We start from the raw sequence: 16701 nt of genomic DNA on the forward strand, positions 1-16701 counted from the left end.
TAAAGTAATATTTTAAATAAATTGTATCCTCCCAGTGTCCCATACAAAAAAACTGTTATTTGCAAGACTTTCTGAGAACGTAGTAACATTAAACGTAAATTTGTTGTCCAAAATTATGGTAAACGTCAAAAATAGCTTCAATTTATTATTTAAGCTTACGTTTGCACTGATCTTCCGGTATGCAAGTTCCGTTGTCCGCTCGCAAATATTTTTCCTTGCAAACGCATCCTTTGATACAACAATCAGGATCCATCTTTACGCAAGGTACATCTTTGCCGAATTGAGAACAATTCCTGGGTTGACATCCACCGTTAATACAATCAGAATATACTTCATTCTTCCCGCAAACTGGAGCTATAAAAACAAGATGGTTAAAAATTTACGTTTGAATATTGTAATTTTAGTTTAAATATTAAATGTAATATGACAATTGTAAATAGTAAGGTGTTTGTTAATTTTGAGAATATTCTGTAAATAAATTAATATAGAAACAGATGATACATACTATAATCCACTTTATCCTTAATTATTAACAAATTTATGTATGTCCGACTTGTAGCTAGTTTGATAATAACTTTATTGAATACTAGCTGACCCGCGCAACTTCGCTTGCGTCATATAAGAGAGAATGGGTCTGTTTTCCCCGTTTTTGTAACATTTTTTACTGATACTCTACTCCTATTAGTCGTAGCGTGATGATATATAAACTATAGCCTTCTTCAATAAATGGGCGAGTAGTTACTGAGATTAGTGCGTTCAAACAAACAAACAAACTTTTCAACTTTATAATATTAGTATAGATTAAAAACTTACTGCATTGTTCAGGACGAACACATTTCTGAATGTTTTCATCGAATACGTATCCATCTCTACAATCGCAGGCATTGACTTTGCAAATTCTAGGACACGGTACTGGGCCTTTGTCGTAGTTGGAACAAAGTCTACCGCAGTTTATTCCGCAACCTGATACTGCGTTCGGATCTCCCCCACATGATGCTAGAAAAAATAAGATTTATATAGAAAAAACTAGCTGACGGCACACGTTGTGTAGCCATATAAATTTAAAAAAATTGTGTCACTTAGTAGGGGTATGAAAAATACATAGATGTTGGCCGATTCTCAGACCTACTCAATATGCTCACAAAATTTCATAAGAATCGGCCAAGCCGTTTTGGATGAGTACGGAAATTAACACTGTGAAATGGAAATTTTATCTATCTATCTAGACAACATTTCCATGTCACCATGGTCACACCATGTCAGAAATTTTATATATAAGATAGAACCAAAGAATGCTTAGTATGTATTCCATGTTTACGACTTTAAACTTACGGCAATCTTTCACAGGTATACAATCCCCTGAGTCGTCCATCACAAAATCATAATCACAGACGCAATCCGGTGGTCCCGGGCAGCTAGTATCATTTGTGAGTGTAACACACTTTATAGGGAAACCGAGCTCAGAACATGTCTGTGGTGTGCACAAAGCATCTGGACATTGTTCGAAACGTTGATTGGGGCCACACTGCGGTTCTGGAAACATAACAACTGTGTACTACTAGTAAATGTTGCGTAGGACTTTATAACTTCCGAGTCAATGAAATCTACTTAAAAAAGTAATGAATTTATTACTGTATAACTTTATTAGTATTAATATCGATTACATTTTTTAGTTAAATACGACGTCCCGTTAAGTCCGGAGCAGTGATAGCCGAGTGGTATAATTTGGTACCTCCCAAAACAGTTACGTGTAGAAATAATTATCACTTTTTCCAACGGTGAAGGAAAACATCGTGATGCAACACTGCAAGCCTGAGAGTTCTTTAGAACAGTGCTTGAAGGTATGCAAAGACCCTAACCTGCACTTGGCTAGCGTGGTGGACTCAAGACGTAACCCCTCCCTTATTCCGGGAGAAGACCCTTGCCCAGCAATGGGACATTAATAGGTTAAATTTATTTTTTATTAATCCGACGTTTAAAAATACGTACCGGGACAGTCCTCAATCGGGATGCAAATATTTTTGTCGTCTCTTGCGTATCCTTTTTCACAGTAGCACATGGGATTGCACTGAATGTTTACTATGGGACAGTTTGTTTGGTTTTGTTTGTGTATAGTTGCACAAACGTTGTCACATGCTCCACCACAGGAGAAGTATTCATGAGGACCGCGACATTTCTCTAAAAGTTTAAAAAATGGTTGTATAATAAAAATACTGTTTTTAAATATTTTTAAGTATTTTCAACTATCGCGACCTGTACCTCGATTCTCTACCACTATCGACTACCGACAACCGGCTAGCTATCGAAATTTTGACATTTAGAATGTACTGCCAAAATGTTTTCTACGACACCCGCCAGAGGCGCTGATCCAATTTTCATACAAAATTTCTCGATGACAGTTCGGTTGTCGGTAGTCGATAGTAGTAGAGATTGGATTGAGAGTAAACACGATTGAAAATTAAAGTTGCTGACTTCTCAGTCCGTGACCAGGGTGGATGCAATTCGATCGAAACGTCGGGTAAACTAATACGGTATCATTTAACCTTTAATTACGTCACGTTTAAGATCCTTACATTATAATACTATATTTTTAAGTTATTTGATTTATATCACTTACTACATTCCTTCTCAGATATGCATTCGCCAATTTTGTTTCTATAGTATCCAGTTTCACAGCGACAAGCTCCCTCACAGACTTGCGGCTTTGCTGGACATTTGTACTTCCTTCCCAGAACTAGTTCACATATTTGTGGTGGACATGTCGGAGGACATTCGTCATAGTACTCGTGGGGATTATTGCATTCAACTACGAATTACAGTACAAAATAAAAATTCAACATTAATAAAATAATGCTGCAGTTAAGTTTATATCCAACCATTAATAGCAACATCAAGAAAATCGGTTATTTTTTCAGTAGTGGACCTAAAATATAGTATAGACCTTGTACTATGCTTTACTTAAAACTTCTGGTTATACCATATATTATTCCACTCTACGTTGTCACCCCGAGGTGACAATTTGGAAGTATCTCCCTACTTTTATTCCCAGTTGTCATCCTGGGGGACAATGTTAGAGGGGACAACTGGGAATATACCACGTTAACGTAATGTATAGAAAAAACGAAATAATAAAATCTCTAGAGAATATCAATTTGGAAGAACACTATCGAAGAACATCTTCAAATTCCTACCTGGACATTGGTCTTCGGGAATACAAGTACCATTCTTCGCTCGAGAGTATCCATCTTGGCATACACATCTTCCCTCACATTTAAATGTGTCTATACAAAGTATTGGTAGAGAACAGTTCCATTTACGACAACCGCTGTTACCGCATCCGTCGTATACCTCATTAACTCCGCAAGTCGGTGCTGGAATGTTGTTACATTAGTATCCATATTATAAACGAGAAAGTCAGTGTGTTTGTGGCTTCACTGCTAAACCACTGACGCAATTATGACGAAATTTTGTGTAAAGATTAGATATCTCATTAAAAAATCAACCTCTAGAGGGGGAAAAATTATTTGTAAACGGGATCTGCTTGTTTAAGTATAAACATTTTAGTATGAATGAACTTGAAATAAAGGTAATTGAAAGGTACACATCAAAGTTATCGTCGAATCGTGTGTGAGTTGTCCAATAATATTTACTACTATTTTTTTTTTCACCTGCATGCAAAAAATACCTTTACCTAAAATAATAAATACTACTTACTGCAATCCTCAGGAAGTACACATTTCTTCAAATTATCGTCGTAAACATACCCTTCTCTGCAGTCACAACCGTTCAGTTGACATATCAAAGGACAAATTACGTTCTTTTTTTTGTAGTTGGAGCATCGTTTACCGCAATTGACACCACAACCTGATACTGCGTTAGGATCTCCGCCACATGATGCTTAATAGAAAATAATAATTTATTATTACATGAAATAACTTTTATTCGAACTTTTACCCTTACTTATTAGTTATTTTAGAGATTTTTAATTTTTTGTTGTTAACATAAATAAAATTTTCGTATATCTTTACAATTCAATTTAGGATTTTGGCAATATACTTCAAGAAGTTTACGTAAATTGATACTTACGACATTGATCCTTCGGTATACAGTTCCCATCATCATCTCTGACTTGATTATTGTCACAGATACATCCCGGCCCTCCTGGACACTCAGTATCAGGGTTTCCTGATAAACCTGGACAGTCTACAGGGTAGCCCAAATCTGAACATTTTAGCGGAGTGCATAAATTATCTGGACACTCTTCGTATCGTTCGTCATGTTTACATTGTGGCGCTGTATTGGAAATTTGACTTTGTTAATTAATATTTCAAGGAATTAAAAATATCGATTATACTAGCCAGCTGGCCCGACTTTGTCCGGTACAACGGACTATAGTACAATTTTATCCCGTATATTCCATTTTCCGAGACAGTTTTGATCCCATCGATCCCATAAAAACCTTGTCCCGACAGTTACAAACATGTTAAAAAAAGGATTATCCAATTTAGTTTAGTTGTTCAAAAGTATTGCGTGTACATACAATTCGGTCATTCATTTTTATTTATATAAATTTTGGAATTTTATTTATCTCAAATGCTTTTAATCTATAATTTTAACTTTGTTTCTTACCTGGACATTGATCGATGGGAATGCAAACGTTGTTGCTGTCCCTGGCATAATCTTTCTCACAGTAACACATTGAATTGCATTGGATGTTTATAATAGGACAGTTAGTTTGATTCTGTTTATTAAGTGTAGCACACACGTTGTCACATGCTCCACCACAAGTGAAGTATTCATGATCGCCGGGACATTTTTCTAGAATAAAAATAGGAATAAATTTTAAAATATTTGACGTATTTTTGTTGAATTATACGCTTCCCGCGCAAGTGGTCGATAGTTCGAATCTGAGGCTTTACACCAATTACTTTTCGGAGATATGAGTGTATGAGAAAGAAAGAATAATAAAACGGTGAAGGAAAACATCGCAATGCAAACTGGCGTGTCTCAGAGTTCTTTAACACGATTCTTGAAGAAATGAAAAGTTCCCAACTCGCACTTGGCTAGCATGGTGGACAAGGCCTAACCCCTTCCTCATTATGGGTAGAAATCTTTGCCCAACAGTGGGACAGTAATGGGTTAAAGTTATCAATTTATTGTTTATGTAGATATTTAGAACTTACTACATTCTTCCTCAGATATGCATTCACCGATTTTGTTTCTATAGTATCCAGTTTTACAGCGACAAGCTCCCTCACAGACTGGCGGCTTTGCTGGACATTTGTACTTCCTTCCCAGAACCAGCTCACATATTTGTGGTGGACATGACGGAGGACACTCATCATAGTACTCGTGGGGATTATTGCATTGAACTATAAATGATAATAGTATATCAAATCCATTTACTATTTCAAGTGTTTCGTGAAATTTGATACATTTCCATGCACTGGATCAAGATTAGTACCTTGTGGTATGCCTTTAGATATTATATTAGGTTGGGGAAAAAGTCTTTTCGCATTATAGTATGTATGAACTTGTAATAAAATCTCTTTGGCTTCAAGAATCACAAATGAGTACACGGTTCATTAGGTTTCTTTCAGTAAGCTCGTGAGGTACCTAAATATCGAGCTATTTTGTGTAGAGAAAAGATTTTATTACAAGTTCATATAATAATATACTATAATGCGAAAAGACTTTTTCCCCGACCTAATAGTTTACTTTCCAGTCCCGTTTCGTCCTAAACATGATATGTAATTAGTTTTTAATATGATCATAGCAAGTTACAAGTCATACCTATATACCTACTTTTTTGTCGGTGAAATTATTTTTTTTGCATCTTCACCGGTCCTTGAACACTTACTTGGACATTGATCCTCAGGAATACAGGTACCATTATCTGCTCGCGAATAACCGTCTTTACATACACATCTTCCTTCACAATTGAAAGTATCTATACATAGTATTGGATCTGCACAGGTCCACTTCCGACAACCGCTGTTACCGCATTTGTCGTAGACTTCGTTTATTCCACAAGTTGGTGCTAGAATTTTCGAAAATATTATTGTAACTAGTAGTTAGCAGTACCTAGTACCTAATGAATTGAAAGTATCTATAACTTAGAGCCTTTAAATTGGTACCCATGCAATGTCAAATGGGGTGTCGCAAATGAACCACGTTTAATATTGAAATCTTATATGAACAACATATTCCCGGTTTCTGAGTACATTTAGCGGTAGTTTATCTATTCAATAGCGTTAAAGCTTATATAGAAAAAGCTTAATAAACCACTGTTAAATGTACCTCAGAAACCGGGGGATAGAGATACACATTTACGGATGTAAATTTACTTACTACAATCCTCAGGACGTACGCAGCTCTTTAAATTTTCATCATATACAAAACCTTCCCGGCAATCACAACCGTTGAGGAAACAAATCAAGGTACAAACTGTATCTGTCTTATTGTAGTCCGAACATTGGTTTCCACAATGATTGCCACAACCTGATACTGCGTTCGGATCTCCACCACACGACGCTGTAATGACAAAAATTGTTTCAACTAATTACTAGAATATTTGGAAATCCTTCCACGGAGTGCGATAGAAATAAATTTAAAACTTTTACATTCAACATTTTTAAAAAAACTTCCGTGGAAAATTAGAGTACTATTTTGAAAAATATGTTTTATTGCATTTATAACATACAATACAATAATAAAATAAACATATAACATACAATATTTTTTATTTAATATTATATTACAACATTTACATCGGGTTTTAAACGCGAATGAAAATAAAAGAAAATTATGTGTACAAGTCGCGAGAGTTTAAAATAGTTAATGCTTTTGATGATGCATAGATAATTTTATAACGTTTAATACATATATATATATTTTTAATTCTGTTGTTAACATTAATGAAATTCTAGCGAAATATATTTATACCACTTATCGCATTCAGGATTATGTCAATATATTTTAAGAAGTTTACGTAAAATGATACTTACGACATTGGTCTTTCGGTATACAGTTTCCATCATCATCTCTGACTTGATCATTATCACAAATACATGCTGGTTCTCCCGGACAGTCAGGATCGGAGTCACCTGATAAAGCGGGACAGTCTACAGGGTAGCCCAGTTCGGAACATTTTAGCGGAGTGCATAAATTATCAGGACATTCTTCGTATCTTTCGTCATCTTTACACTGTGGAGCTGTAAGAAAAACAAGAGTGTGTAGCTTGTATCTTTTACTCGATAAAATGAATGCTTTTTTTCGTTTAACTATTATTTATATTATCAAACAAAGATAGTGATTTTTTGGAGTAACTAATAGTGCTGTTTTGTTTTAAACATGATAACTAGTTTTTGAATTAATGATTATTGCTACAATTATTGTACTAAGAAGTTAATGTAACTATTTTTTCTGTCAATCACAGTTTTTATTTTGCATGTTAACCTGTATTTAAACACTTACGTGGACACTGATCAATAGGAATGCAAATGTTGTTGCTGTCTCTAGCATAACCCTCCTCACAGTAACACATTGGATTACACTTTATATTGATGATTGGACAGTTAGTTTGATTCTGTTTATTCAGCGTAGCACACACGTTATCACATGCTCCGCCACAGGAGAAGAATTCATTAGGACCCGTACACTTTTCTAAAAACAAAATAATGTATTAAAGACTAGCCTTTGCTCGCCCGTCCGGTGTGTACCAATTCCACTAAATCCATTAATGCCCGGTTCCTAAGTACATTTAGCGAAAGTTTATCTATAGTATAGCGTTCTATCTATATGAGATTAAACGCTATTGAATAGATAACCGCTAAATGTACCTTAGAAATCATAATTAAGTCGTTTTGGGGAGAATTAAAAATTTTTAAATTTATGTTTGTTACTTATTATAAGTAACAAACATAAATTTAAAATTTTTTTCAAGTTTTAATAATATTTACAGGATATGATATACAGTAAAAAAATTAAAGCGATCATCAAAATATTTAAAACTCACTGCAGTCTTCTTCGGATATACAATTGCCGATTTTGTTCCTGTAGTAACCTTTTTCACAGCGGCAAGCTCCTTTACAGACCGCAGGCTGTATTGGACAATTATAAATTTTCTTCCCAATGATACTGTCACAAGTTTGTGGTGGACATGTCGGTGGGCATTCATCGTAGTATTCATAAGGTTGGGTACATTGACCTGTACAGTGAAAATGTATACGTAAATAAACGAAAGATTTTTAATGAATTTATCCGAAAAACGGAATAAAACTGTTTTTCGGAATTTATAGTTTTTAAGCTTGGTCAGTTGATTGTCTAGGAATGGTTCGGTCATATAATTTTAGCTAAGTGTGGTAATTTTTAACTAATACAAATAATTTATATTTTTACCTGGACACTGGTTTTCTGGAATACAGGTACCGTTCTTCGTACGAGAGTATCCTTCTATACAGATACATCCACCTTTACATTCTAATGGATCTATGCAGAGGATATACTGGGAACAGTTCCATCTCCGACAACCGCCGTTGGCGCACGTGTTGTATTCCTCATTCATACCACACGAAGGTGCTACAACACCCAAAATTAAAAATTTAAAGGAAACAAATTATAATATAAAATTCGGAACAAATATTTGTGCGATTCACAAATTTTAATAGGTAGTTGTTTCGAATCTGCGGGCTTATCACGTATCTCAGTTGACAGCTAGTATACGTCAAATCAATGGTCACTATTCAGTACATTGCTGCTTTGACGTAAAGTATTAATCACTATAATCTAAGGGAGAAAACAATGGACAGCATAGTGGCTTTCAAATGGTTGTCAAGTGAGATACGTGATAGCCCCCCTGGTTGTACTTTGTGCCCGTTGTTAGTATGTTTTTAAAAGTCCTCGTGACACAAAACCAAATCTTAATGTGGGAGTTGTCTTTAAAAAAAACGATAGAATAGTAGTCAAAGTGCAAAAATTGTTTTTTTTTAACACAAACATCAAAATTCCTCTTCTACTGTAGATTGTAAAAGCGGAATAAGCACTAGAGTATTACCTTGCGGATATCATCAAGACAGGTTTATTTTACTATTAATTTGTCAATCAGTACATATATATAAACTAAATGACTTACGGCAATCCTTTTGAGGTATACAGTCCCCTGTCTGGTTTCTATAGTATCCTTCTATACATCGACAAGCTCCCCTGCAGACTAGCGGTTGTATAGGACAGTTATAAGTCTTTCCGATGCTCTCACAAGTTTGTGGTGGACATGTTTGAGCGCATTCATCGTAATATTCATTGGCTTTGGTGCATTGATCTATTTAAAAAAACAATTATTAAAATATGATAACCAGCATGAACCATAGAAAAATCAAATCTTAAATCCAAGAAGGGAGCGATAACAGAAATTAACAATGGTCATAGTTTCACCAATTCATCAATTTCAAGATTTTTTTTAGTTTGTTTTTAAAGCTTACTTTTACTTGGAAATGATTTACTCTGTCGTTTTATAACCGTTAAGAGTTACTACAATCATTTTTTAAACGTAATTATGTTCCAAAGTTTGTTACTTACTACACTGTTCCTCAGGGATGCAAGTGCCGTTGTCGGCACGTGCATATTTATCTTTACATATACATCCTCCTTCACAAACATCAGGTTCTAAACACATGTACGGTTGTGAGCAGTTCCATCTGCGACAACCACTATTTGCACACGTGTTATAAACCTCATTGAGTCCACAAGAAGACGCTAGACAGGAAATGATAAGAAAAAAAAAATATAGAATCAACGACAGGTAGATTCTCTGTCAAATTAATGTCTGTTGCAAAAATTTGCAAAGAATATATTTTAGTCGTTAGCACATTAAGCTTGTAGCAACATCTAGCAAACCCAATAAAATATTGCACGATCGCGTAAATCTGCATGTTGTAGTAACTGATAAAGTTACTCAACAAGAAATATACGAAATCAAAATTTTATATGTTTTTTTATTGTAAACACTTACTGCAATTTTCAGGGCGAACACAGAGTCCGGTATTGTCATCGAGAACAAATCCTTTTCGGCAGTCACAAGCGTCATCGTAGCATATCGTGATACAACTCTGAGGCTCTTGACCGATATCAGAACAATGTCTATTGCAGTTCACGCCACAACCCGATACCGCGTTGGGGTCTCCTCCACATTCAGCTAAAGATATAAATTATAAATATTTAAGTAAGTATTTGTTATGATTACATTTGTTTTATTTTATAAGATACATCGCTATATCACTGATTGTTGGCAGCTCCTCGCATGATCAATTAATTGTATCAACCACATTGTAAAATTTTTGGCGATTGAAAAGAGTGGCCTTCTTAATAGTTCTTCTCATAAGGCTCTACACCATTTTCGAGCTAGTGGTAGTTTCAGTGATTGTAACGAGTATCATAAGTGTCAACATTTGACAAATGATTCAGATAAATGTTAGATACATCTTGATTGACTTACGGCATTCTGTTTTTGGGATACAAACACCATTGTCGTCTCTTAAATACCCGTCTTTACAGAGACATCCTTCTTTACAATATTTCTGATCCATTTTGACGCAGCCTATTTTGAATCCCAATCCAGAACATTCTTTAGGACCACATCCGCCATTGGTACAGTTGGAGAACACTTCATTTTTACCACACCTTGGACCTAAAAGATACATTGATGTCATAGTTCATTACATTGTAAGTAGGTATAAATTTTATTGTGTACGACCTAAACCACTGCCCCGTGGCGAAGTGGTTAAGGTCGTCACGTCGCTACCATAGCGCCGGAAGGTCGTGGATTCGACTACCACACGGAACAATATTATTTGTACGATCAACATATAGTTTTTCAGGTTTGGTTGTACTTTGTGTCCGTTGATTGTATTTTTGTACAAGTCCCCAAGGCAAAAAAGCAATTGTTAGTGCGGGAGTAGTCTTAAAAGAAGAGGAGGTGTAATATGTTTTAAAGCATTACTTAAATGAAACGCATTGTCAAATATCTTTATTAAAATAATGCTCTACGTATTCAAAAGATTTATTCCATAGAAATGGTCTGTCAATATTAATTTGTTTTAATATTAAAGCAAGCATGAATTGCTTGAGACATTTTTCAGATACTCTGTGCTAATTTTAAGTGGGTTCTAGACGTCTTAATAGAAGCAAAGATTATTTTCTCTAAGATTTCTGTAATCGCCTAATTGACCGAAAGTTTAATTTTCATTCTGCTTAATTAAATTTCTTATAAAATAATTAAAGCATTTACAATAGATTCTATTGATAAAAGTTTTGTTTAATTTTTTTTCTCCCTTATAAGATTAAAGAAATCACAATGCGTAAAATAATAATTAAGTTTTTATGAAAAAAATAAACAACTACATGCTTGCTGTTGACTTCACTTAAGGTAGCACAGACATAAATTATTAATTAAGTATTGCTCAATCTATAACACACACATTAAAAACCATCAAAAGTAAAGACAAATATCCAAAAGAACTTACTGCAATCTTTCGGGAGTACACACTTTCCTTTATTGCCATCTAATACGAATCCTGGTTTGCAATCACATCCGTTAGTGTTGCATATAGCAGGACAAGCCACGGGCCCTTTACCGATATCGGAGCAACGTCTACCGCAGTTTGTGCCACATCCTGACACTGCGTTTGGATCTCCACCGCAAGAAGCTGAGCAAACAATTTTGTGAGTCTTTTGGTAAAATGTAGCAAACATGTTTTAATACAAACTTAGCAATTTGAGTTTGAAAATGATTATTTCTAATAATGCAGAATTTTTGTTGTAATCGTTTTGCTCGATGGACCACACATTTTATTATAGGCATGAAAACTAGAGGCCGCCCGCGACTTCGTCTGCGTGGAAGCCCATCCCGTGTAAATCCCGATTCCTCGAGAACTCCGGGACAAAAAGTAGCCTATATGTTATTCTGGGTCTTCAGTTACCTACATACCAAATTTCATTGTAATCGATTCACTTCCATCTCACAACACAACATCCATACATACATGCATACTCACAAACTTTCGCATTCATAATATTAGTAGGATAAATAAAATTATATTTTTGCATCTTTTGGTTTGTTTACACGAATTGCGCGTTTGTAAATGAAAAACGACAAAGCCAATCAATTGCATAGATTGAATCTCGATTCAGATGAGAGTGGTACGCAAAGATTTGAAGCAATCGTTTTTATTTTAATTCTGAAATATTCAGTTTATTTTGCTATCCTGTTTATGTACACACCTCACGGGCACAAGTGAAGTTTATGTTTTCAACAGTTTTCTACAAAAGACAATTTAATTTAATTGTATTTTAAACAATGTATGTATATTACAGTCATTTCGAATTTTAGACAATATTGAACACATTCAAGAAATCTTAAAAACTTAATATATTTAAATGTAGTTTACGAGCCTAGAAAACATGTTTTGAAAAACAAGTAATATAAACAATCTTAACTTAACAGGGAAAAAGGGTTTATATTCTTAAAATCAAACTCAGGCTATATAACTCTTTCAACAGATTTATAAAGGGCCAAAAGTGATCAACACACTTTTTGGTTCCGTCAGTATTAGATCGCTCATAAGTAGAGCTATTTTACATGTAGGTAATATTGTGTTGTAGTACCTAATTGATATTTAATAAAAGCGCTATTTAGGTTGCCTAAGTCATTAGGGTTCTTCCATATAAGTATTAAAAACAGTCGTGTAGTCGTGATTACAGTAAAAGTTATAAAAAGTATTAAATTATATAATAGTAAAGTGTACTTACGACATTGTTCTTTTGGTATGCAAGTGCCATTATCGGCTCTGACATAGTTGTCCTTGCACATACAACCTTTGACGCAATTTTTTGTGTCAAATTTGAAACATTGTGGTAACGGCAGACCCAATTGCGAACATTTCGTTGTTATACAACCATGATTACTGCAGTTTGAATAAACCTCGTTCTTGCCGCAAGTAGGAGCTGCAATATGAAAGATCGTTACAATCGTGCTGTAGCTCAATTCGCTACTACTATCGACTACCGACAACCGGCTAGTCATTGAGAAATGTTGTATTAAAATCTGATCAGCTCCTCTAACGGGCGTCGTAGGAACTATTTTGGAAGTACATTTGAAATGTCAAAGTTTCGATACTCGACAGTACCGAATGTAGAGAAACGCGCTACTGACTGCTTAGGAAGTTATGCTACAGAGCGACTCAGACGAGCGACAAATTTTATTCAGAAATGTCATAACCACCTCTAGCAGGTGATGTAGGAACAATTGTAAAGTACTTTTTAGATGTTAGACAAACACTCGATATTCGATAGTACCGCATGAATAAGCGTAAAAATATGGTATGAAATAATATTTGTATCTTTTTTTTAAAGTCATGTAGGTACGCAACTAAGGTAACAATGTCATCGACATCAACATTATTCACCTATAACAATATCCTTTTGAGTTTTTTATTTGTATTTACAAGTAATCATTATTTAAATTTTATTAGTTTTTATTTTATTTTTTAAAGCCATCTGTTCGTGACCAATTACCATATCGATTTATGTAAACTCGTGATCAAATATTGTACAATATACACATGTTTCTACGTAATACTTGTGTATTGTTAACGGTCTTTTTGACCCCGTGTAACTTATGCCTATAATTTAACACCTTTATTTTGGACATACACGAAATTATTAATTATATGCTAGAATTCTGTATTATCGTGCATTCCAAGATATTAAGATGTTGGACTTTAGCCATATCTTACTGTTTGAATGTTGTTGAATATTTTTTTTGTAGCAATTCTAGCCGAACTATACACAAATTTGTCTCAAGTTCTTCAAATAAAATCCCAAATTAAAGTACCGCTATTTTGGCTAGTAAATAAAAAAAAACATAATCTAATTAAACACAAAACACAAATACAGTCATATATCAATAGATCTCGTTAAGTTATGTGTGAGTGAAAATAAAAAATATATAAAAATTAAATTAGAGTACTATCATACTCACGGCATTCTTTGGGTCGAACGCATTTCTTTGTAGTTTCGTCATAGACAAATCCTTTTTTACAATCACAAGCATTTTCATAACAAATCTCAATGCACTGGACATCCTTCTTTTTGTAATCGGAACAACTATTGCCGCAATGGACACCGCAACCAGATACTGCGTTAGTATCACCACCACATGACGCTAGAAAATAAATTATTCAAACAACTAATTAGGAGACCGAATTGAAAATATTTAGTTATCTGATTTAGTACTATCGCTTTAGCGAGATTTATGTTTACTTCTACCTTATCCAGCAAATAACACCATTATCCACGTATATGTTGCATACTCTACTAATGGGCCAACGAAGGCAAATCGAAATAGAAACAGCAACACTCGCGATGCTCTGATACTTTTTAAGAATTATTACTATTACTTTTTAATTTTAAAACAAGCAAAACTAATACTTTGATTATGAACGTTGATCTAAACCGTACCTACTAGAAAAGTAACAATAAATTCACGAACTCAACATTTAGAAGTATCTACCACGATGAAAATCTTTAACACAAATCTCAAATGCGTGAAAAGAACAGGTGTAACGACAAAAAACATTAACGTTGCATAATATGAGCAGCGATTTTTGTAAAACAATTTTGAGTTCGTCAGTTGTTATTGCTATAGGTATGAACATAATTGTAGAGCCACAGATGGTCCAAAACTAGTCAGACCAAACTCCTTCGTGAGTTAAGCCTTGATATATTACATTAATATGTAAGACTACCTTCGAAGCTTACAATGCATAGCGCACCAAAGTTTTAACCGACTAATGTGTTATACACGTTAGGTAGTGATAGTGTTTGCCATTTACAGAAACGTTTAACTTCAGATTCAATGATATTATTGTTGTCTCCCATTCATTTCAAATTTTCTGATTAAAATATAAATACCTACATGCAATCATTACTGCAACGATAATTTATCTGCAGATCGCGTAATATTTGAAGAGCGTGGAAATCGTATCCAAAGCTTAGTGTGCAGTAACGCGGTAATCATCATTTTAATGAACGATCACATTATACAGATAATGACTTTGGGAGAAAATTACGAAATTAGCCAAAAAATGATGAAAGGTATAAACAAGTTTCTCAAAAATCCTTTTGCAATAAAACGAGTTCAAAAACATAGCAGGAGGGCAGTTTTGTATTTTTCTGTACTAATAAACAAACATTTTCAATACTCACGGCATTCCTTAATAGGTATGCATTGCCCAGTCGCGTTTTTGACGTATCCATCTTCACAGATGCAAGCAGGTTTTTCAGGACACTCGGAGTCGTCTACAGGACACCCAACTGGGAATCCCACTTCGGAACACGACAGCGGCCGGCAAGCTAATGATGGACAGTCCGACAAGATCTCGTGGTCACCACATTGTGGAACTGAAAACAGTTAAATATGATAAAAAAAAGTGAAAATACACGCAAAATTAAGATTCGGGTTGTAGAATGTATTTATTGTGAAAATCGTTTGTTGAGATAAAAATAAATCGGGATCCTCCGGGACGGGGGCCTTGAGGATCGGGGTACTCAGGGAATAACCCTCAGATTCACTAATTTCTAAAAATATTTTTTGTGGAAAGCAATTTGTTAATCAGAAAAATATTTATCAATACAATGTCATGGTCGATTAAAGCAACAGCTCTTCATAATAAATTCGTAATGAGTAAGAAGAATTCAATTTATTGTATCATCTTATCACTCAAAATTTGCATTTAAATGAAATGCACTTAATTTATGCGGTTATGTTTATCGATATGTTAACTAATTTACACGTAAAGTTTACTGTAATACATTTATTTTTCTTGCGATTCCTCACCCTGAGAAATCATTTTTTACTTTTCCTGTAGCTCTATTCCGTTCTACTATCGACTACCGACATTCGGCTAGCTATCGATAAAGATCCGTAAAGTAAACCCCTTATGAACTATTTAGGCAGTACATTTAAAATGTCAAACTCTCGTTACTCTATAGTACCGATTGTAGAGAATTACGCTACTGAAAATGTTACATATCGTTATGGGGATTCGCAAACACTACCCCATGAACTGCTATCACTCGATTTTCTTCGATCAATCCCATTGACTAGCGAGCGTTTCACATTTTAAATTAGGTACTTAAAGACCATAGTCCATGTGAAAAAACGCATGATGTAATCTGCCACTTGGTAATTAAAAGTATGTGTAACTTGGAAAGCGCCCCATAGTGTATGAGTTGTAACTTTGTTCTCACCTTTACATTGGTCAATAGGAATACAAACGTTGTTGTCATCTCTTGCGTATCCTTCTTCACAGTAGCACATAGGAGTACACACATACGTGAAGATATCACAGTTAGTTTGGTTCTTTTCGCTCAGTGTAGCACACACGTTGTCACACGCACCGCCGCAAGAGAAGTACTCGTGCTCTCCGGGACATTTTCCTATTTTAGTAAAAATAAATTTTACCCATTAATGTCCCAGTGCTGGGCAAGAGCCTCCCCCCGTAATGAGGGAGGAGTTAGGTCTAGAGTCCACTACGCTGGCAATTGCGTGTTGGAGTCCTATTTTAGTATATAAAAAAATACACTAAACTTAAATAAGGTTATAGCTACCGGTACTTGATCAATTGAGTTCTATGGACATGTCAT

General features: G+C 34.8%; 1 protein-coding gene across 9 annotated transcripts in view; it reads right to left on the minus strand.

Annotated features, from left to right (window-relative positions):
* The window catches only part of LOC142972888 (uncharacterized), a 42058-nt gene that overhangs the window by 21495 nt on the left and 3862 nt on the right, over positions 1-16701 (minus strand). For all 9 annotated transcript variants that reach the window (XM_076114292.1, XM_076114290.1, XM_076114288.1 and 6 more), the window contains exons 6-30: positions 16306-16494; positions 15262-15456; positions 14036-14218; positions 12805-12999; positions 11520-11702; positions 10493-10684; positions 10010-10192; positions 9577-9753; positions 9134-9319; positions 8401-8580; positions 8018-8209; positions 7477-7665; positions 7008-7214; positions 6352-6534; positions 5861-6040; positions 5184-5372; positions 4630-4818; positions 4087-4293; positions 3715-3897; positions 3192-3371; positions 2618-2806; positions 1990-2178; positions 1333-1533; positions 814-996; positions 160-354 (exon numbers count right to left, since the gene is read on the minus strand). In XM_076114292.1, coding sequence (XP_075970407.1) covers positions 160-354; positions 814-996; positions 1333-1533; positions 1990-2178; positions 2618-2806; positions 3192-3371; positions 3715-3897; positions 4087-4293; positions 4630-4818; positions 5184-5372; positions 5861-6040; positions 6352-6534; positions 7008-7214; positions 7477-7665; positions 8018-8209; positions 8401-8580; positions 9134-9319; positions 9577-9753; positions 10010-10192; positions 10493-10684; positions 11520-11702; positions 12805-12999; positions 14036-14218; positions 15262-15456; positions 16306-16494 — 4719 coding nt within the window. The remainder of the gene's footprint in view (positions 1-159; positions 355-813; positions 997-1332; positions 1534-1989; positions 2179-2617; positions 2807-3191; positions 3372-3714; positions 3898-4086; positions 4294-4629; positions 4819-5183; positions 5373-5860; positions 6041-6351; positions 6535-7007; positions 7215-7476; positions 7666-8017; positions 8210-8400; positions 8581-9133; positions 9320-9576; positions 9754-10009; positions 10193-10492; positions 10685-11519; positions 11703-12804; positions 13000-14035; positions 14219-15261; positions 15457-16305; positions 16495-16701) is intronic.

This window comes from Anticarsia gemmatalis, chromosome 5 (assembly GCF_050436995.1).
Source record: "Anticarsia gemmatalis isolate Benzon Research Colony breed Stoneville strain chromosome 5, ilAntGemm2 primary, whole genome shotgun sequence".
NCBI classification, from domain to species: domain Eukaryota; kingdom Metazoa; phylum Arthropoda; class Insecta; order Lepidoptera; family Erebidae; genus Anticarsia; species Anticarsia gemmatalis.